Genomic DNA, 20018 nt, shown 5'->3' on the forward strand with positions numbered 1-20018 from the left:
ACCAGCAGCTCTGCCATTGACTTTGCTTGTCAAAAGGTTGCAGAAGGGGATCACATGACCCTGGAACACTGTGACCATTATAAATATGAATCAGTTGCCAAGCATCCAAATATAAACCACATGACCCTGTGCATGCTGCAATGGTCATAAGTGTGAAAAATGGTCACAAGTCATTTCAGTGCAATTGCAACTTTGAACAAGTTTTTTTTTTGGTCAAGTTTTTGACAGCTTGCTAGGTGGTACTCGAATATTGCCATATCCTAAAAGTGGTACAATCGGTAAAAAGGTTGAAAAGCCCTGCTCTAGGTTACACATACAGAAAACTGGGCATGCTTTTACCATGGCTTATGTGCAGTTTTGCCATCCAGGGGTAGATCTGGGGCTGGGGAGCTTGTTGCGCTGCGTTTTGGTCACAGCGTTTTGGTCGTTCCGCCCGGGAGGTCGCCTGCTCGCTGTTGGCGGGAGGGTCTTCTTGGGCGACCGGCGACGTGCTAAGCCCTTCTCTGCCCAGGTGGCCGGTGCTGGCGCTGCCACTGCCGTTGCTGCTGGAGCTGCTGCCGGCAGTGCCACTGGACGTGGACGAAGTGCTGGCGGTCGAGCTAACGGTGGAGGTTGCCTTGCCCCGCCCCGCCCCGCCGCGCCGCGCCGCGCCGCGCCGCGATGAGCTTCACCGCTGACAGGCGAGGCGGCCTCGGCGGCTCACTGCAGCAAGTCAGGGGGAGGCGAGTGAGCGGCCGCCGCCGGGTTGACGTACCTGGCGTTGGCGCTGGAGGGGTAATTGCCGCCGCGAGCCCTCACCGTTCCATACACACACACCCCTCCGTCGCAAAGTGGCTGGAAGCGGAGCGGGCGACGCTGAGGTCCATACCACTGTAGCAGTAGCCGCCGTACCTGCCGGAATGCATGCTGTCCGATTCCCTGAATTGCTCGCTCACGGCACTCGGATCTCCATAATTACGTAACGGGTACTCCGGGCCATTTGGATAGCGACCGCAAAATAAGTTTACAAAATAGCTCAGTTTTGGGGGCTTGTTAGGGTTTTGTTATTGGCTTTTTAAAAACGGGGGCGGGCGGTTGATTTGAGGCTCTTTGCTTCGTTCGTTGGTGCGTAGCACCCTTGCACAAATTATGAAGAATTATGGAAATGACTGAGAACTGTACTTGGTTCCCGCCTGTGTAGGCACCCAAATATGGTGTACGGCTTCATATCACGTGGTTTTGTTGTGCAGTCGTAAATCCTGGCTGATGACCTCTGGAGGTAAACTCACGGACTAAATAGGGGAGTTGGGCGGATGCTAGAGGGCTCGGGCGCGTGCCTCGAGCAAGAGCCCGCTCCCCGCTCCCGACCGTCAGTCGGCCTCTTGCGTCACCCTCTGGAGGCTTGCTAGAACTTCACCTTTCTCAGACCGGGGCTGCTGCAGAGCTGAGGTCGAATCAGAGTTACAGCCCATTACAGTATAGCAAAATGATGACATCTCTCTCAGAGTCCCGTTAGTAAGTACTAATTGTTAGCGGCCATTGGCTCTACTGTAGATCAGAAAAACAGTAAAAATGCGGGTTGTTGGGGAAACTATATGCACAAGATCTTTTTAGATAGATAGATGATAGATTAGATAGATAGATAGATAGATAGATAGATAGATAGATAGATAGATAGATAGATAGATAGATAGATAGATAGATAGATAGATAGATAGATAGATAGATAGATAGATAGATAGATAGAATGAATATATTATAATTCAGGTAGGTTTTTTTTAAAAAGAAATCAAAACAAAAATTAGGATAAAGTAAACTAAACCAGTGTAGATTTATTTGGAAGTTGGGGGCCAAAAGTAACAAAAAAACTGATTTGGAAAATACAAGAAATAATCTCACTAACAACAACTGAGCAGCAGCTTCAAAAGTAAGGAGGGAAATACATCCGATGGAGGTGTTTTAAAATCAATTTTAAAATTCTGTTCACCAGATGTCTCCTGCAGTATTTTGTTTTAAAGAGTTATTTCATGGGCCTTTAAGAGACAGAAAGAGAGAATCCAGGAATATTTTAAGGCATGCACATTTTTCCTCACACCATATGTAAGCATAGTGGTGGTATTTGTTTAGGAGGATGTGAATTCTTCTTTTTTTATTATTATTAAGAGTCAAAGTTATAGTCCAAATGCCATGCTTTTCACAGTATCAAAAAAGCATGCTTCCATATTTACATGTACACAATGCCACCAATTTTCATGCTACTTCTAAATAAAGCCTTCCCTGCACCTTCTGAGTATGAAACAGCTGCATTCTTGTTTTAGATTTGGAAGGGGGTGTCTTCCCAAAATATTGTTTTAAAATATTAAAATGGAAAGGAAAAGAACACATCTAGGAGTAGGGTTTCTTTCTCTAAATGGAATTTAAAACCAGGTCAGTAGAAGAAGAAAATGAAAACATGCTTCATGATCTTACACAGGATTAGATGGACCCTAGTAATCTGCCCATCTAGAGAAGTCTATCCTTCCTTTTTTCCACTTATACAGTATTTTGCCCTTTTAAAAAGGCACAATTTTAATTATTAAAAAAGCCAAACCCCTAGACATTTAGGAAAAAATATAGCAAATAAATAGCAAGGTTTTTAATTATAGTTTCCCTCCATTATTCGTTTTAAAAATCCTAATTATATATTGGGTAGTGTGCATACATGCTAACATTCCCCCCTCCTTTCTTCCCTTAAACCACATGAGGATGCCTGTGCAGCATCATTCAAATAAAGTCCCAATGAAATCAATATTACTGCTAAACAAATGGCCTCAGGTCTGAGATAAAAAGGGGTAGAACAAAGCACAACTATTTGTTATGAGTTAGCAGAAAAAAACACACAGAAGCAGCTCTTTATCCTTCTAGAATCCCTCTCTGAACCTGGGTCTGCCCCTTTCTTATGCCTTGAAGCTGGACCATCAAATGGTAGACTTTCATACAAACACTGTTTTTTTAAAAGGAAATAAAAGCACTTGCTCATATTAGAAGCATTTAAGCACCTAAATCTATTGTCGGGAAAAGTGACTATGATTACCAAGCTTTTCTACTGTCAATAATTCCATTGATAAAAAAAATCAGTTTGCTGCAGGTGTGTGTGTGTGTGTGTGTGCTTTAATTAAGCCTTTGGAAATATCTGCATGACAACAACAGAATAACCCAAGCAATGTGTAGGACTCTCTCTCTGTCTCTCTCTGTCTCTCTCTCTCTCTCTCTCTCTGTATCAACTGGAAGGCAAAGAGAAAAAGGGAAAGCTACTGCCTGTAATGGTTTATTCCCTTTGTTTAAATGTATTTTTACTCCCCTGAGTTTTCCTCTGATTCCTTTTCACCAGGCTGGGTGGAATTGATCGATTTGCTTTCCCTTTTCCATTTCATCCACCTGTTTTGAAACCAGATTTTAATCTGTCCTTTAGTAAAGCAGAGAGTGTTTGCAATCTCAATCTGACAATCTTGCCTTCTGGTTAAATATCTGTTACAATGGAATTCTTTCTCTAACTCTAGCATTTGGAATCTGGTGTCCCATTTCATATACTGTACCTAGGGAAGCAAGAACATATAACCACTGATAAGCAGGCCCACCTTAACACTTCCAATTAACAAAGAAATTGGGGAAAACAGCTTGGAGTTATATTCCTTGTTTACTCATGCTTCCTAACTTATGGGGACAAGATCTGGTATTTCAAAGTTATTTTTAAATTATTTTTATTTAAATGTTGAGATCTTAGGGAGCAGAAGCATTCCTTTTCAATAATAGGAACAATGAGATTGTGTTCAATGTGGTAATTTCCCTCACATAATATGCAAATAGGCTTTGGTACAGGAGAGTTGCTTTTATGTTATCACTATGTCTCTTCCAGGCATGGAAGAGGATTTTAGTATCCAAATTGAAACACCATTCAGTTGCACAGAATTTCAGTGGAACAAATTAGCAAGCCTATTTCTTAATTCTCTCCCATTTTAAACAGATGAAATTTGAAGATGGTTGGCTTGACTTGGTTCGTTCTCCTGTTAAATTCAGCCAACTGACACCATCGTCTATAAACATTTATATGCAAGCCCCAATGATTTCAATAAAACCTACTTTGAAGCAAGTATTTTTAAGAAATTAGCATAGAAATAGAGATAGAGGTTGAGTTAAATCAAATTACAGTATGCTGCTTTAAATAATGTTTAATATTTTAATGAAAACAGCCTGAAACTATTCAAAAGCTTTTAATTTTAATGCTTGTGTTAAAATCTTCCTAGACTTTCTAATTCCCCTGGAAGGACAAAGAATGACATTCTGATACATTGAAATAGGGGGGGGGGGTTCGATCAAATTTTCTTTCTTCCCACCCCCTCTACCCCATTAGGTGATTTGTGTGTGTGCAGATACTAGAAAATGTGCAGCCAATAGTTCATTCTTACACACTAATGAATGGGGGTGAAGGGAGGGGGAAGAGAATTGCAGCCTTGATGTGCTGACTCAGCCTTCAAAAGGCGTTCCTCATCCTATCAGGTTGAAAGAGTACATGGAAAAGTTTCAGGTTATCCCTGGGCTTTGAGCCTCCTCCTAGACCTAGACAGTCTGGCCTATCGCAAAACGATCTTTCTTCCCTAGAAGGAAAGAGAACTCAAGGCTCCCCTCCATCATCATCACCTCTGCAGCCCACCTCCCGATTTATGGTTACCTCTCAGTGACTTGCCAGGGTAAGAATTCATCCTTTGCATCCGAGGGTGAACAGGGCTGGTGTACTGCTTTCCTCGTATAGGGCTTTGGCTGCCCCGTTTTCGGGCTTATACTGTTGGTTAGAGGCAAAGCAGGGCAAGTAGTCCCCAGGGTTGCTGGCCCTTGGTTTTACCATTGCCGGAGGGCGAGGAGGCACCGCCCACCGCCGAGTAGAAGCAAGAGGCTCCATAATCATAGGATGCCCGGTTGTAGGCGATGACCGTGTTGGGACTGGACTGTTGGAAGAAGCAAGGGGAGGAGTAGGCCTTCTTCAGCAGGCTGCCGGTCCCATAAGAAGCTGGGAAGTGCCTCAGAGAGCCTCGTAGCCAGCCGCAGTGTGACAGAGGGGGAGCTGCCCCAGGAAGGACTTTTGCCCATTCGACAAGCTTCCCGGGAAATCGAGATTCACAAAATAAAAACTCAAGGACGCTCCCCAGATCCCGGACCGTGAATTGTGTATTACCTGTAGTAAATCTGGCTATAACTATTAGCAGGGCTTTTTTTTCTCATAGAACGCCCAGAACGGAGTTCCGGCACCTTTTTTGGATGGAACCTTGTAGGGTAGGCAAGGCGGGTTGTATGACGTGTGTGAGTTCCGGCACCTTTTTTATTTAGAAAAAAAGGACTGACTATTAGTAATCATGCGAGTGATTTGTTTCTGGATGGTCGAGCGCCAAAAGCGGCAGCGGCAAATCACATCAGCTGACGGCGCGGCGACCAATGAGCGAGCGGCGGCCGGCCTTCTCCCCCTGGGACCCGCAGTACAGAGCCCGCACACACACAGCAGCCGCCAAGCCTAGCAAATGGCAACTGGCCACCTGCAGCGATCTTCCTCAACGCCAAAACGGAAGGCAGGGGTTGGGGGAGGAATTGACCTCGAGTAACCCCCGGGGAGGAAGTGGGCGCTCGTAAGCCTGTAGAGCGAGCGGGGTATTCCCACCTAAATGGATGAATGACTCCAGGTAGAGACCCCCAGAGCTGGCAACAAAGAGGAACCCCCGAAAACTTTTCTTACCAAACCCGCGGTCTATCTAGGAGAAACCACTTCTTCCCCCCACCCCCAATTCACCCTCTTGCCAGGAACTTGCGGTCTCTGTCCCAGCCCCGTTGCAGAGTCGAAATTAAAGAAACCGGATGGTGGAGAGGCGGTATCTAAGAAACGCTTAAAAGTGGGAACTTGACCAACTGTCTCCAAAAGGGAGAAACTGCCAGTTTAGGGGGGGCGGGGGGAAAACGGCGAACAAGAGATTCGGTCTCAGTGAACCGCCTCCCTTCAGGCCCGAGTCAAAGCAATAGAACGAAGGTGCCCAAGGCATGTGAAATATTTTCCAGAATAATACAATGGGCAACTATAATTCAAGCGAGTTGCATGATTTCCCTGCCCAGTTGGTAATGAAACGCACGTATACGTTTGTGGGAGAGTGTGTGCACGTATCTACATCCCCGAGAATGGCTAAGGGAAAAGATCCCTTTTGTTCAAGATGATTCTAGATAATGTAATGCAGTCAATTTAATCCTCAGCTATGAGCCGGATAGGAAACTATTATTCTCTGACACAATTGTTGCTGCTGCTCATTGTTTTCAGTGGGGGTATTTCAAAGGAAACCTCTCTGAAGATGCTAGCCACTGCTTTGAAGAGAGGAAATTATTCCAATAAAATTTTCCCCCTGTTGTTAGTCTTTTAACTCCCCAAATAATACTTCAGTTTTATAATAAATCTCACAGGAGGTTGGGGAGCAATTAAGTCACCCCATCATAAAAGAGACAAAGAAAGAATAGGAAAAAGAGCGTCTGCAGATACAGTACACACTTTTGAAATATGCAAACATAGCAGTAATTTCAAAATACAATGGAGAAAATATCTAGGCCTGAAGTTAGAAAACTCTTGAGGGAGTGAGCAACTTGGAAAGGAGTGAGGTCTTTAACATGGATGCTGGCAACTTCCGAAATGATTTTTTGTTAAATCTTCTCAGTCTTACGACCCAGGAAATATGAATAAGATTAAAGCCCCATATTTTGTGTCAATTGTTTCTGTCCTTTGTTAGGTGCTCTTCTACTTTCTGAATGACTACTTTAATAACTGATTTGATTTGATTTTGATTTTATTAGATTTCTACCCCGCCCTTCTCCTTGCGGACTCAGGGCGGCTTACAGCCCGTTAAAAACAAGTAAACAAATACAAAAAACATACCACATTTTAAAATCAATTAAAATAAAATATTGCAATAGGCCAATTAGTATCCTTTAAAACCAATAGAAAACTAATTAAAAGTAATACTTNGCCAGTCCTGCCTGCTTAAAAAGCCACGTCTTGAGGGCGCGGCGGAAGGAGGGGAGATCCGGAATCACCCGGATCTCTGGGGGGAGTTCATTCCAAAGGGTGGGGGCTCCCACCGAGAAGGCCCTCCCCCTGGGGGTCGCCAGCCGGCACTGTCTGGCTGACGGCACCCTGAGGAGACCCTCTCTGTGGGAGCGTATCGTCCGGTGGGAGGTAATCTGAGGCAGCAGGCGGTCCCGAAGGTAACCAGGTCCGATGCCATGGAGCGCTTTAAAGATGATAGTCAACACCTTGAAGCGCACCCGGAAGGCCACTGGCAGCCAGTGCAGCTCGCGCAGCAGCGGCGTTACATGGGAGCGACGAGTCCCTCCCAACACCGCCCGCGCTGCTGCATTCTGGACTAACTGAAGCCTCCGAGTGCTCCTCAAGGGAAGCCCCATGTAGAGAGCGTTACAGTAGTCCAGGCGGGAGGTGACAAGGGCATGAGTGACTGTGCGCAAGGCGTCCCGATCCCCAAAAGGCCGCAATTGGTGAATCAGGCGTACCCGATAAAACGTCCCCCTGGCCACGGCCGCCAACTGATCTTCTAGTGTCAGCCGTGGATCCAGGAGGACACCCAAATTGCGCACCCTCTCCGAGGGAGCCAAAGTTTCGCCCCCTATAGACGACGACGGAGTCAGTCGACTATGTCGGGGCGCCGGCAACCACAGCCACTCAGTCTTGGAAGGGTTGAGCCTGAGTCTCTTTGTTGGCTTGAAAACCATAATGCCTCTGGTCAGTTGGCTATTTTTTATTTCCTGAATCCAATTAGGGTATCTATAAAACAGCAGTAAGTTAAAATAGGCACTATCACTGCCACTACCCCTTTCTAGTCACCAGCAGTCTTTTGGTCCTTAATGGGAATTTCACAGATACAGTTCCAACAATGGATTTTTTCCCCTGAAAAGACTTCCAAATGTTTTTTTTTCTTTCTTACTAAATGAAGATCTATAAATGTAATTGTTGGGGTAAATACTCCCCAAAGTGGAGAATAGTCATTACTGAATACAAGAATGAATTCCTTTTAAATATTTTAGAGTGCAAGAAATCGAGAGAAGGAAACGAGAGAGGCAGAGAAAGAAAGTTGGTTTACACATATTACTTATCAGCATACATAGAATCAAAAGTCAATGGGGAAGCCAGGTTCACTTAACAGCTGTTACTAATTTAACAAATGCAGTGGTTCACTTAACAACTATGGCAAGAAAGATCGTAAATGGGGCAAAATTCGCTTAACAACTGTCTTGCTTAGCATCAGAAATTTTGGGGTCAATTGTGGTTGTAAGTCAAGGATTACCTGTATTTGTAGATTTAATGCAATAACCAGGGAATTCTCCCCTCTTAAATCCACAGCAAACATAATTTAAAATTGAAAAAGTTAAAATATATAATTACTAGAACACCAACTAGAGCAAATTTTAAAAAATGGCTGTGGTCCAGGAAATGAAATTGTATTAGTAGTATTTTCCCCACTTCTATCTAGATGTTTGGAGACACACATGCTGTATGTTAAACAGAAGCTTTGCCAAAGTCTGCACCTTCCCAGAAGAATCCAGACAAATTCTCTGAGATACTTTCTTAATGAAGCAAGATAAACAGCTTGAATGGTGCCTTGAAAAACACAGAACAAAACAGGTCAAACTTCAAAACTCTTTCAAATGACCTCTATTGATTTAAAACACGTGACTACCATTTGAACGACGAGAGCCTCCGACACCCCCGGCCCTTTCCTCTCTTTCATTCAATCCAAACCATAAGTCAAAGTTAGAACACAGGTGGAGGGGGGGAGAGAAGTGGTAGCCCTCTTAAGTTTAAAAGCTCCTTTTCTGGGAAGGTACAAATCCATTTACAATCCACAAATTCTTCTGATGTGCATGGAGGAAACTGACAACTAAGATTTAGCTAAAGATCTCTCAATCCCAGCCATTGTTTAGATTGGAGGTGTATTAGTAACCCTCGTGGGATAAAGTCAGCGTCTCTAGGTCGCCCTAACGGTTAGCACCACCATATTTTTAAGGGTCCTTCCGCCTTATGTACATTTAAAATATAAAAATCACCTGAAAAAGGGTAACGACGTCTCTGTGTGTGGATATGGTCCGACCAAATGATAAACAACACATTCAGTCGTGGTTTATTTATAGACTCCCTTTTAATTATTTATTTACGTACCTGGTGGCTGCCCCCCGACCCTTTCAGCGCCTAGTAACTTCAAGGGCCACATCGTGGCACTACCGAGTACACTTCTCTCGCGGAAAAATAATCCAACATTCACTGCAGCTGTAGTCAAGCAGATTGTAATGTACACGTTTTTTTCTTCATCAACTCAGGGAACGGGTTGAGAGGGGGGTTGAAAACCTATCGTTGTGGATACTCAAGAAAATCGCGGATCGCCCTCAACAGGGGAGATAAATATAAGAACAGAGACGCGTTTTAGGTCGCACAGTCAAATATTTCTCTCCTTACAAATGGGTAATAACCATGTTTTGGCTGAACCATAGACAATTGCTTCCATGAAAATATTGCATACCACTCTCACAACTACATTTTACCACCTATTCCAGTTATTAAGAAAATGTACTGTTTTTATTAAACAATGCTGCAAAAGGTTCCTTAACGCATTTAATTCCCTCTCCCCACCCCCGCCACGAATCATTAATGACAAAACAAATGTGCGGGTTCTTAAAACTATGTTCCTGCCTCTCAATCGTGCACATAAGCAACACCGCAATACTGTGTTCAGGTCTTGCCTCTAAAGGCATCACCAGAATTAATCGCCGTCTAAAATTCTAAAACGCGTGAGGACCCGCCTCCGTCCACCAATTTATTTCCATTCCTCACACACACACACAAATAAACGCAACCTCTTAATAGCTTCCACTGCAAATTAAACCTTTGCAAGAACCAAACCAGCCCGTGTGGGTTAGACACCACCTTTCTGGGTCTTCCAAACCTGCCTTTTTACGAATGCAGCCGTTCGCGAGAGGTTTTCTAGAAACCCACCACGGTTTCCAAAGGCAGCCTTTTAATGCAGCCAATGGAACAGTAGCAGTGTCAGGATGACATTTGGAGCCCGACTCTGATTTGTATGAGCCAGGCAAACTCCAAGAAGCCCTGAATTGCATTGGTTCTTTCTCACTCTTGGGCAAATCATCCTTCTGCTCGAGACTGAGAATCTGCCTCCTGTAACTAACCGAGTATGCTTGCTCACGCTCTTCTCTGTTTTTTTCACCTTGTATGTCCTGGCTGGCAGGAGCCCCGGCTACTTTGACAGCTGTCGCTTTAGTTGCAGTGGAGACGAATGGCCTTCCTATTGGAGCCAGAACAAGTTGAAAATATGCCACTCCACAGCTTTGAATCCAAGATGCCACACCTTCCTGCAAAAAAGCTGGAAAATGCCATTCCAGACCTGCGTTCGAGGCGACCATACCCAATCTCCATCCACTTGACTCCCTTTTGACATACAAAGGGCATATGAAAACCCGGATGGGTGGTTGAAAGGTGGAGGGGGGCTGAAAAAGCAGAGAGATCCAGAGCAGAGCAAAAGAATGCAGCTCTATTCTTGCCAGGGAAATTATAAAAAAGTTCATGTTCACAATTACCACCCACATGACCTTCGACAACCAATGGAGAACCTGAATCATCGCAAAGTTGTAAATGTTCATAAACAACGGATTTATGCCCTTTTGCTCCTCATCACCAAGAAAGAGGCAGGATTTAGAAAGGCACCATTTTACCAGAGAGCCGGTCCCATTTTTAAAGGATAACCCTCCTCCACTTTTTGCATGAAAATTATGCTAAATACATTTAGAGGCAAACAAATTATCAGACATTGGCCCACTTTCCACTAACATTTTATCCTTTACCTCCTTATAATTTCAATCTGAAAGCAGCCTGCCATGCTTCAGGTTGTTTTTTTTTAATGGGGGTGGATAATTGAGGCAAAGAACAAAAGTAGGGCAATATTTTATAAATATTTAAAGATGCACCATGGAAAAGAAGCTGTGTTTGTTACTTTTGCCTTCTGCCCCTATTCAGATCTCTGAGAATATCCATATTGGCAATTGTATCCTATGCAAAATGTGGACTTTCATTTAGGCAGATAAGATGCATTCAAGCCCCAAATTTGAATTAGGCTTATGTGATGAAGTTTAAAAGAAGTCCATAATCCTAGCCCCACTGAAGCCAAACTCATGGAACCAGGTTAGATGTCTACATTAAGTAGAACAGGATCTATTTATCACAGTTCCAATGCAAGAAGCTGCACATGAAATCTAGCAGGATTGTGCCCACAGAACCTAGCAACTTTCTACCTCCATCTCCCATTTTGGTGAATAACTCTACAAATGAGTTTGTGCTGCTGTTTTCTTCCAGGTAACTGGGGTATTGATGGCACCATCCTTATTTTTTGAAGATAATTATTTACTTTTGCAAATGTCTTATATTTCATTGTATGAATAACAGTAGGACATATGCACACATACATTCTTTGCTTACAAAGAAACACAATGTACCATCAACAAGCATTTTTATGTGTGTAACATAAAACAAACTTGGGTGATAACACAAAAGCAAATGTCAAAGATAATTCATATACACACATACAAACTTCCCTGCCCCTTCTAATTTTAACATGAAATACCTCGCCATTCACAGTGAACAAAGCAGAAAAAACACATTGTAAGGTACAAGTTATGAATAAAGATTAGTCAAAACTTTAATGGTGGAATTTATAGAGAAGTTTTTTAACTGTCATCACACTACAGAGTTACCTGGTTCAGTACAGATTTTCCCAGTTTATGGAGTTCAAGACGGAAGAAACAGACATTTCTAATACACAAGTTGTCTGAAATGCAGGAAAGTTGCAGCCTTTTATATTGAACAAGTATAGAGTGAGAGAAGAAACTGGTGGAAGAGCAGGTGGTTGTTGCTTAAATTGACTTTTTTAATTGCATCAAGCACAATTATGATGGACAATTTTCAGACAAAACATGGAATCAGCCTTCAGGTGTGCAATATGAAAGAAAAGATGAAATAGATTTTACAATGGTTACAAATCAGGATTTATCTCATAAAATTTGGACTATCAAAGACTTGAGAAGAAAGCTTATATTGCAGCATATTTAATAACAGCCTTGCAATAAATGTTTTAAAAGCTTTATATTAATCAATACTCCACACCAAATCTTTTATACATGCAAGGCAGGCCTCAGTTTCTGCTCTACATCTCCCCTAACCTTCAGATCATAGCAACTCCCATCAACACTGTTCTTGCCCCCTTTTCATTTATACAATACCATTTTGGTGATAGGTAGGTGGAGTTAAAAATAGGTAGTTTTCAAAACAGGTAGTATGAATCATTGCAGTTGAGTGTAGTAGTTTATTCTTCTTAAGGATTTCTTCCCAAACCACAACCGCAACCCCCATTATTTAAACAAATAAGTTAGAAAGTCCAACCACTTGGAAGTATATACAACTTTAGTGAAAAATTAGATAGTGTGAAATTAAGCCCTTTTCCCTTTTGGATTTTTGGGGATCTGTGCAGTCAGGTAGTTTATTTGGAAGCTAACATAGATGGGGCTCTTGCATGCGCGCTCTCTCGCTCCCCCCCTTAAAGAACAGGCAATTATTGGCTTCATTTTCCTTTCACAAATATTAGTAAAAAATTAATACTATGTTATCACTTGTTAACATAAACAGCTACCAGCTTGGATGCCCAAAGCCAATCTAGCACAGAATGGACAGCATGGGACTCTGCAATTTAGACTGAGAATAATCCAGGGTTATCTAGAGATAATGGAAGAGATCTACCTGGCCTGTCCTCTCCCCAGAGAATGGAAATGGCCATTAAAAAACAAGGGTACTTTTATGTTTATTTTAATTAAAAAAAACTTCATGAGTGTTTACAGCTGTCACTTGCAAACAGCATGCGAAAAGAGTCTTGGCATTTATTCTGCGTCTTCCTCCACCACCACCTTTTCCACTGAGGTAGTGGTGTCCTCGTTGGCCGTAGCCACCCCTCCAGAGGCGTCTTCTTTATGTTCCTTCTTCCATTTCATGCAATGGTTCTGAAACCAGATTTTGATCTGCCTCTTGGTCAAGCACAGGGCATGAGCGATCTCTATCCTCCGCAGGTGGGTCAGGTAGTGGTTGAAGTGGACTCTTTCTCCAGCTCCAGTGTTTGGTAATGGGTGTAAGTCTGATGTCCTCTCTTCCAATCTGGACCTAAAGGAGAGGTGGGGGGAGGGGCAGAGACCATCTAAGTCAGTGGTTCTCAACCTTTCTAATGCCGCGACCCCTTAATACAGTTCCTCATGTTGTGGTGACCCCCAACCATAAAATTATTTTCGTTGCTACTTCATAACTGTAATTTTGCTACTGTTATGAATCGTAATGTAAATATCTGATATGCAGGGTGTATTTTCATTGTTACAAATTGAACATAATTAAAGCATAGTGATTAATCACAAAAACAATATAGCAATGCTCGCTGGAGAAGCTTACTCTTCCTTGCTCAAAAATGTTGGGAGGGAGGGAAGGGAGGAAGATTGAAAAGGAAAGGAAGGAGATGGAGAAGGAAGGAGATTGAAGGGGGAAGGAAGGAAGGAGAGAGAGATTGAAAGGGAAGGGATGGAGATGGAGATGGAGATGGAAGGAAGGAAGGAAGGAAGGAAGGAAGGAAGGAAGGAAGGAAGGAAGGAAGGAAGGAAGATTGAAGGGGAAAGTGTAGTAATCAGTGCTCAGTCATTGCAGGGTGCAAATAATGGCCGCTCACAGGCAGCAGTTTATTCTTTATATACAGTATTAAAAGCAGGAAAAGGTTTAACATGGCAACAGCCTAGCAATAGCACTTCATTGGTTAATCTCCTTACCAATGCTTAAGGATAGAAAGCAAGAGGCCAGAAAGAGGGAGAAGTGGGCAATAACATATTGTTGATGCGAGCTGTTATCAGACAAGCAAGGTCACACAGAGCTACGCACTTTCACATTGCTCTGGTGATGTGAAGGGGGGAGTTAGATGCAGAGAGGAGGGGCACACATTAGGAGGGACAGTTTTCTGATCACTATCTGTCTCTCACCTCCACATCTCACTCCTTTTTGTTTTGTTAGATGAAATATCGTCGTAAGCAGGGTTAATAAAAGGATTATAATCAGGAGAGGAGCATCCTTGCAGTTGTTTATATAGGGCCAAAACTTGACCCTGGGGCAATGTGAGAGAGGATCTGCTGGGATTTAAAGCTCTGATACATATATTGAAAAGTGAAGGAATACATTGTATAAAACAGCATCCACCAACCAAAATAGCACAAGTTATGACCAAATAACGTAGGATATTTCCCAGTAATCCTGTGGGCAACCAAGCCCAAAGGCTTTCCCACCAAGATCCTAAAGTATCCATTTTCAAATCAGAGGCCAAATTGTGTAAAATATCAATTTGGTGCTGAATGGTTTGTGAATTATCAGAAATATTAAAACAACACATTCCCTCAAAACTTTCACAACCCAAATGTTGGCGCAGAAGCAAATAATCAATTGCAGCACGATTTTGCAAAATAGCCTTTCTCAAATCTTGCAGCTCATGGTTGATTGCTGACATAGCTGAAGAAGTAGCATTAATGTTGAGGTGGGCACGAATAGCAAGTCCTGGCATACCCACTAAAGACATAGTCAGTGCCACATATTCTGCCTTATTAAGTAACGTTGTCTCAGAGTCACAAGTGCTGTCTAGTGTGACCCCACGTCGAGAACGGTTTGAGTGAACTTGTTGTTTGGAAAGCAAAACAGGAATCAGCCGGCTGAAGCAACACTGCACTTCACTAATATTAGCAGGAATATAATTAAAAGTTTCTTGACCACATGTAAAAAACCATCCTTGCAGTAGCCAAATATGTCCATAATGAAAGAAAGTCTCTTCAAAAGCTGTGCAGTTTAAAACAGGTGAGCTAATGCGATGATAGCGAGGTTTTTTACTTGAAGAAGTACAATTAACTATTTTTGCACATGTTATATTTGCAGGGATAGCTACCACCGGGGTATGCAAAGCAATAGCATCAGGGGGTGGATAATAAGCAGTAACCCCCCCATCTAGATATAGCTTTATAGTTAAAGTTCCCATTGAATAAAATTCTGCTCAAGCCAGTGAAGTTTTGAATTACTGCAGAAGGGGTGCAAACAGACTAAACATATAGAAAGCAAATTTTTCATGTCATACATTTCAGATAAGCAGAAGACATTATTGTGTGTGATGTTAGCCAGCTGCACCCATAGATTTTGCTTCATTCGTTGCTCGAATGATTGTTTGGGTGAGATGACAGTTGCTGTTGTCACAGGGCAGATGTTAATGATCAGACACAAACAAATGATGGCTAAGGAATTTGCAGTTAAAACCGCAAAAATGGTAGCACACAGGTTCTGGGGATTTGCTCTACTTGTTGCTGTTGTCGCACTGCCTGTGCTTTGGCGTTCAAGTTCTTTTCATCTCCCCATGTCACTGGCCGACTGGCATGCCAGATCGGATTGGTTGCTGTGCCATCTGTAGAGTCACCTTGGCCATTTCTGGGGCTGGATCCAGGGACTGGTCCCAACCATTCTTTGTCTGGTTATATACCAGTGGCAGAGGCAGGCTTGTTTTCTGTTGAAAGTGTCTCTGATAAGTGGTCGAATTTTGAAAGGAAATATTCAATTGGTGTAATGTAAATAATACTTTTTTTTTGTTGTGTTACCCATGACAAATTGGGTACTCTAGATCCGTCCTTTTTTATTTGTTTGTGAAGACAGTTCTTAAAGGACCAATTAGCACGTTCCACGATGGCTTGACCAATGGAATTATAGAGAAGGCCATGAGTAAAAACAATATTCCAGGTTGTACAAAATTGCAAAAAGGCCACTGAAGAATAGGCTGGCCCATTATCAGTTTTTAAGGAAGAGGGCTTACCCAAGGCTGTAATGGCCGAAAAAAGATGAGAAACAACATGTGCAGCTGTTTCTCCTCATTGAAGCATGGACTAAATTGTTCCTGAATAGGTATCAATAGATAAATGAATACATTTCCAGGGAGCTAAAAAGAGAATATGGGTAACATCCATTTGCCATAGTTGATTAGAGGCAAAAACACGGGGATTAGGAAGACATAAAAAAAAATAGGCCCAGGAAGGAAAGAGTGACTGCGCATTACTTTTTATTTTATAGAACATCGTCGACGACTCAAGGGAAAAACAAAGTCATAAGATTGGGGTCAATCCTGGGCGTGATGTAAGCACCTGGAAGATTAAAAATAAGTTGGCACACATAATGAGAGTCAGAGATTAAGTTAAAAGACTGTTGAGAAAAGGTGTGAAAAGCCAAGATAGCAGCAGCTAATTCTGAGCATTCTGGTGAGGACTGTATTGCAGTGTAGGACACTTTTTAGGTAACATCATGAGGATCCTTGTAAGCAATTGCTCCTCTCGTTCTCCCTCCAGCTCCTACTCCAAAAGACAGTAGGAGCTTGTGGCAAGGGAGAAGGAGAAAGCAGTAGATGGACAGGAAAGGAAAAAGTCATTAAACAAGCAAGTCAAGGATCTTTAGGCAGATGACATGAAATACAGCCTATATACTGAAGAGATAAGTTATCCTGAAAATAAAATTGAAAATCAGATTTTGGAATAGAAAGAACAATATTAATTAAATCAGTTCCATTTTGACGGCAAGCTCATGTGCGTCCTAAGGTTATTATTTCAGCAACCACCTGGATAAAAAATAAAACATTTTGGGATGGGGTGTGGGGTAAATAAAGTCATTCAATACAATATATTTTTTGTACTTTTATCACAGCTAATACTCCGGTAGGTAATTTACTAGTAGGAAAAATCAAAAGTGTTAACTGACAATTTTTATGTGGAATTCTGTCCACAAATTGAGTACTCATGATGTCATTAATTTGTTCCACTGTGGCAAGTGCTGCAGATGGAACTACAATGAAATTTTCAGGTTGTTTTCCTTTGGTCAATAAATCAAATAATGGACTGAGCAAATTTGTAGGCAAAGAAAAATACGGGCAAACCCAAGTTAGGATGCCTAACAATTGCTGTAAATTGACCAATGAAATAATTTTGGGTAGGCTCAAACGAGGAAAAGCTGGGGCAAAATAAGATTGCAACATTGTATGCCTTAAATGAAGATAGGGAGAATGCAACTGTATTTTTTCTGGGGCAACTTGCATTCCATAAAGACGTAAATCATGTTGTATTTCTGAAAGCCAATTAAATTGTATCTTTGGTGCTCCAATTAAAATATCACCCATATAATGATATACCAAAGCCAATGGGTGACGTTTGTGCTACGCAGCAAGAGTGGATATCAAATTTCCCCTGTTCCACTCTTCTCAAATTGCAATTCTAAGCAGAGGGAAAAAAGTTTCAAATGAACAGCTCCCCCTTCTTCTTCCTGTCTCTCTCTCTCGCTTGTAAAGCAACACAGCCAGCCGAAAGAGACAGGGGGGGAAAAAAAAATCTCATCACCAAAAAATAGGTTTCTCTCCTTCATATGCATTTCCATAAAACTCTTCTCACACATCCTTCATCCTTATCTATCTCCTCCTCCTCCTTCACTTTCTCCTCCTTTTCCTTCTCCATCTCCTTCATAAAACTCTTCTCATGCAAACACTTACTATTACTTTTACATTACTTTTACAACAATAAAATCCACAGTTCATTATTTCTTTCATAGCCTGGCAGAGAGTGGGTGGGGGTGGGGTTTGAGGGCTAACACACACTTAGGTATCAACAAATGAACTCATTCACTTCCATTCTAAACAATTCCAATGCATAAATAATTCCACATACAAATATTTCATTTCATACTTTCTCCAGGCAAACCATTTATTCTTAAATAAGGCCTTTTTGTATTGTTGTTATCAGAGAGGGTTTGACCCTCTTCCAAGTCTTGTAAATAACACAGAACAACATAGACAAACATATATACACAAATACTGTTAAAACAACATTTATTTAAACATATGACTTGTCCTGCAAGAAGCGAGAAAAATCATGAGCTGATTCCAACCAAACATGTGGTTTTTATAGGGCACTTTATCATCTCCTATTTTTCTCACCATTCCAAGCCCAAGCATAATGTTCTGGGTGGACACACACAGACACAGACACAGACACAGACACACAGACACACAGACACACAGACACACAGACACACACACACACACACACACACACACACACANTATATATAGTAATAGAGCTAAAAATCCGACTCTTGGGTATGTCCATGTTGTATCGAAATAACCACGATCACCAAGAGGAAATTTAAAATGTTTAGAAGCGATTAAAAGTTTAAAAGCAATTAAAACATTGTTAAAAATATTACAGGCAACCAAGCTTTCGTCGGGCCCTCCCGACATCATCAGGGTTGACAAGGCGGTTTTTAGGGAGGGTTTATATGCCGCTTCCAAATGTCTGCATCCGGCTGCGTGAGCGCGTGATCGGGCCCCGGTACGTGTGTTCCTGCACTGTGAGTATCTTTCTTTTACCCGCATGTAACTCCTTTGCCTTCTTTTCCCGTTTGTCACTACGCTGTCCTTGAGTATCTCTATCATGGGCCAGCTGGGGTTCTTTCCTGCGTCTCTCCTCCACTTCACCTTCCACACCCTTTCCCTCAAACTCATCACTTTTACAGGGTCTAGTCCAGCCACAATCAGTCTTTCCCCCCCTTTCTCCTGCATTCGTACCGGGTGGATTGCCTCTCTCTGTGCCATCGTCCTGACCGCCCCGCCCCTCCATCCTCCTGCCGCCGTTGCCTTTCGTGGGGGGTCGCCCTCCTACATCCCGGGGCCCCCTTTCTGCACATGATCTCGTTAAGGAGTATTGGCTGGGCTGCCATTCCTGTCCGTTCAGCATCCCCCGTTCACCTCCATCCATCGCCCTTTTCAAACCTTCACCCACATTCAACTCCCCTTCTCTCCACAGATCCAGCGCTACATTCTCTGCTGGCACCCCACCTACTGTATTATTAGTCCCCCTCCTACCCTCATAATCACTGCCATATCCATTAGTCCCCAGGGTACTTTCATCCGTACTGCCATCCCATCTGTCAAAGCCACGGAGCCTCCGGGGGTCTTCGATGGGCTTTCGACCAATATATATATGATAAAAAGCCAATAAAACCGAGCACCAAGAGGAATGTAACAAAATTTAAAACTTTAATGGGCCAAGCTTTCGTCAGAATCCTCTGACATCATCAGGGCCTTAAAACAGCAGTCTGGAAGAAGCCTTTATATAGCGCCAGCAGCCTGCATCCGGCTCCTGCTGCGCGTTAACGGACCCAGCTGTTCCTGCCGTATCACGGGTAAGGCACCTACATCCGCATGGGAGATCTCTTTAAATGTCTTGCGCTCCCTATCACGGGTAGCGCAAGACATTTAAAGAGATCTCCCATGCGGACTTAGGTGCCTTACCCGTGATACGGCAGGAACAGCTGGGTCCGTTAACGCGCAGCAGGAGCCGGATGCAGGCTGCTGGCGCTATATAAAGGCTTCTTCCAGACTGCTGTTTTAAGGCCCTGATAATGTCAGAGGATTCTGACGAAAGCTTGGCCCATTAAAGTTTTAAATTTTGTTACATTCCTCTTGGTGCTCGGTTTTATTGGCTTTTTATTATGACTATACCCAAGAGTCAGATTTTTAGTGTAATCAGCTTATATATATATATATATATAAGCTTATATATATATATATAAGCTTATATATATATATAAGCTGATTATGTAATCAGCTTATATATATATAAGCTCCCCATCGCTGAAAGGTCAGCGGTGGTATACCGGATTAGATGCATGGACTGCCCACGCAATTATGTGGGGGAGACGTCCAAACGGTTGGGGACCCGCATACATGAACACAAATTGGCGGTAAGAAGGGGGGAACAGCGCTCGCAGGTCTGGTCTCATATGGCTGAAAGTGGCCACCGCTTTGACTTCGACCAGGTTC

The 20018-nt window shown here is 42.7% G+C and overlaps 1 protein-coding gene and 2 pseudogenes across 1 annotated transcript in view; all 3 read right to left on the minus strand.

The window, feature by feature from the left end:
* Window positions 1–979, minus strand: part of LOC107296365 — an 87482-nt pseudogene extending 86503 nt beyond the window's left edge.
* Window positions 980–1349: 370 nt separating this feature from the next.
* On the minus strand, window positions 1350–8402 carry LOC107296366 (annotated as a pseudogene).
* A 4585-nt stretch (window positions 8403–12987) lies between these two features.
* LOC107296367 (homeobox protein Hox-A7-like) overlaps window positions 12988–20018 on the minus strand; it is a 14638-nt gene continuing 7607 nt past the window's right edge. The window contains 2 exon segments of the mRNA XM_029286037.1: window positions 12988–13199; window positions 13202–13264. Coding sequence (XP_029141870.1) covers window positions 12988–13199; window positions 13202–13264 — 275 coding nt within the window.

Source organism: Protobothrops mucrosquamatus, unplaced genomic scaffold, assembly GCF_001527695.2.
Source record: "Protobothrops mucrosquamatus isolate PMUCROS unplaced genomic scaffold, P.Mucros_1.0 scaffold2766, whole genome shotgun sequence".
In the NCBI taxonomy this organism is placed as follows: domain Eukaryota; kingdom Metazoa; phylum Chordata; class Lepidosauria; order Squamata; family Viperidae; genus Protobothrops; species Protobothrops mucrosquamatus.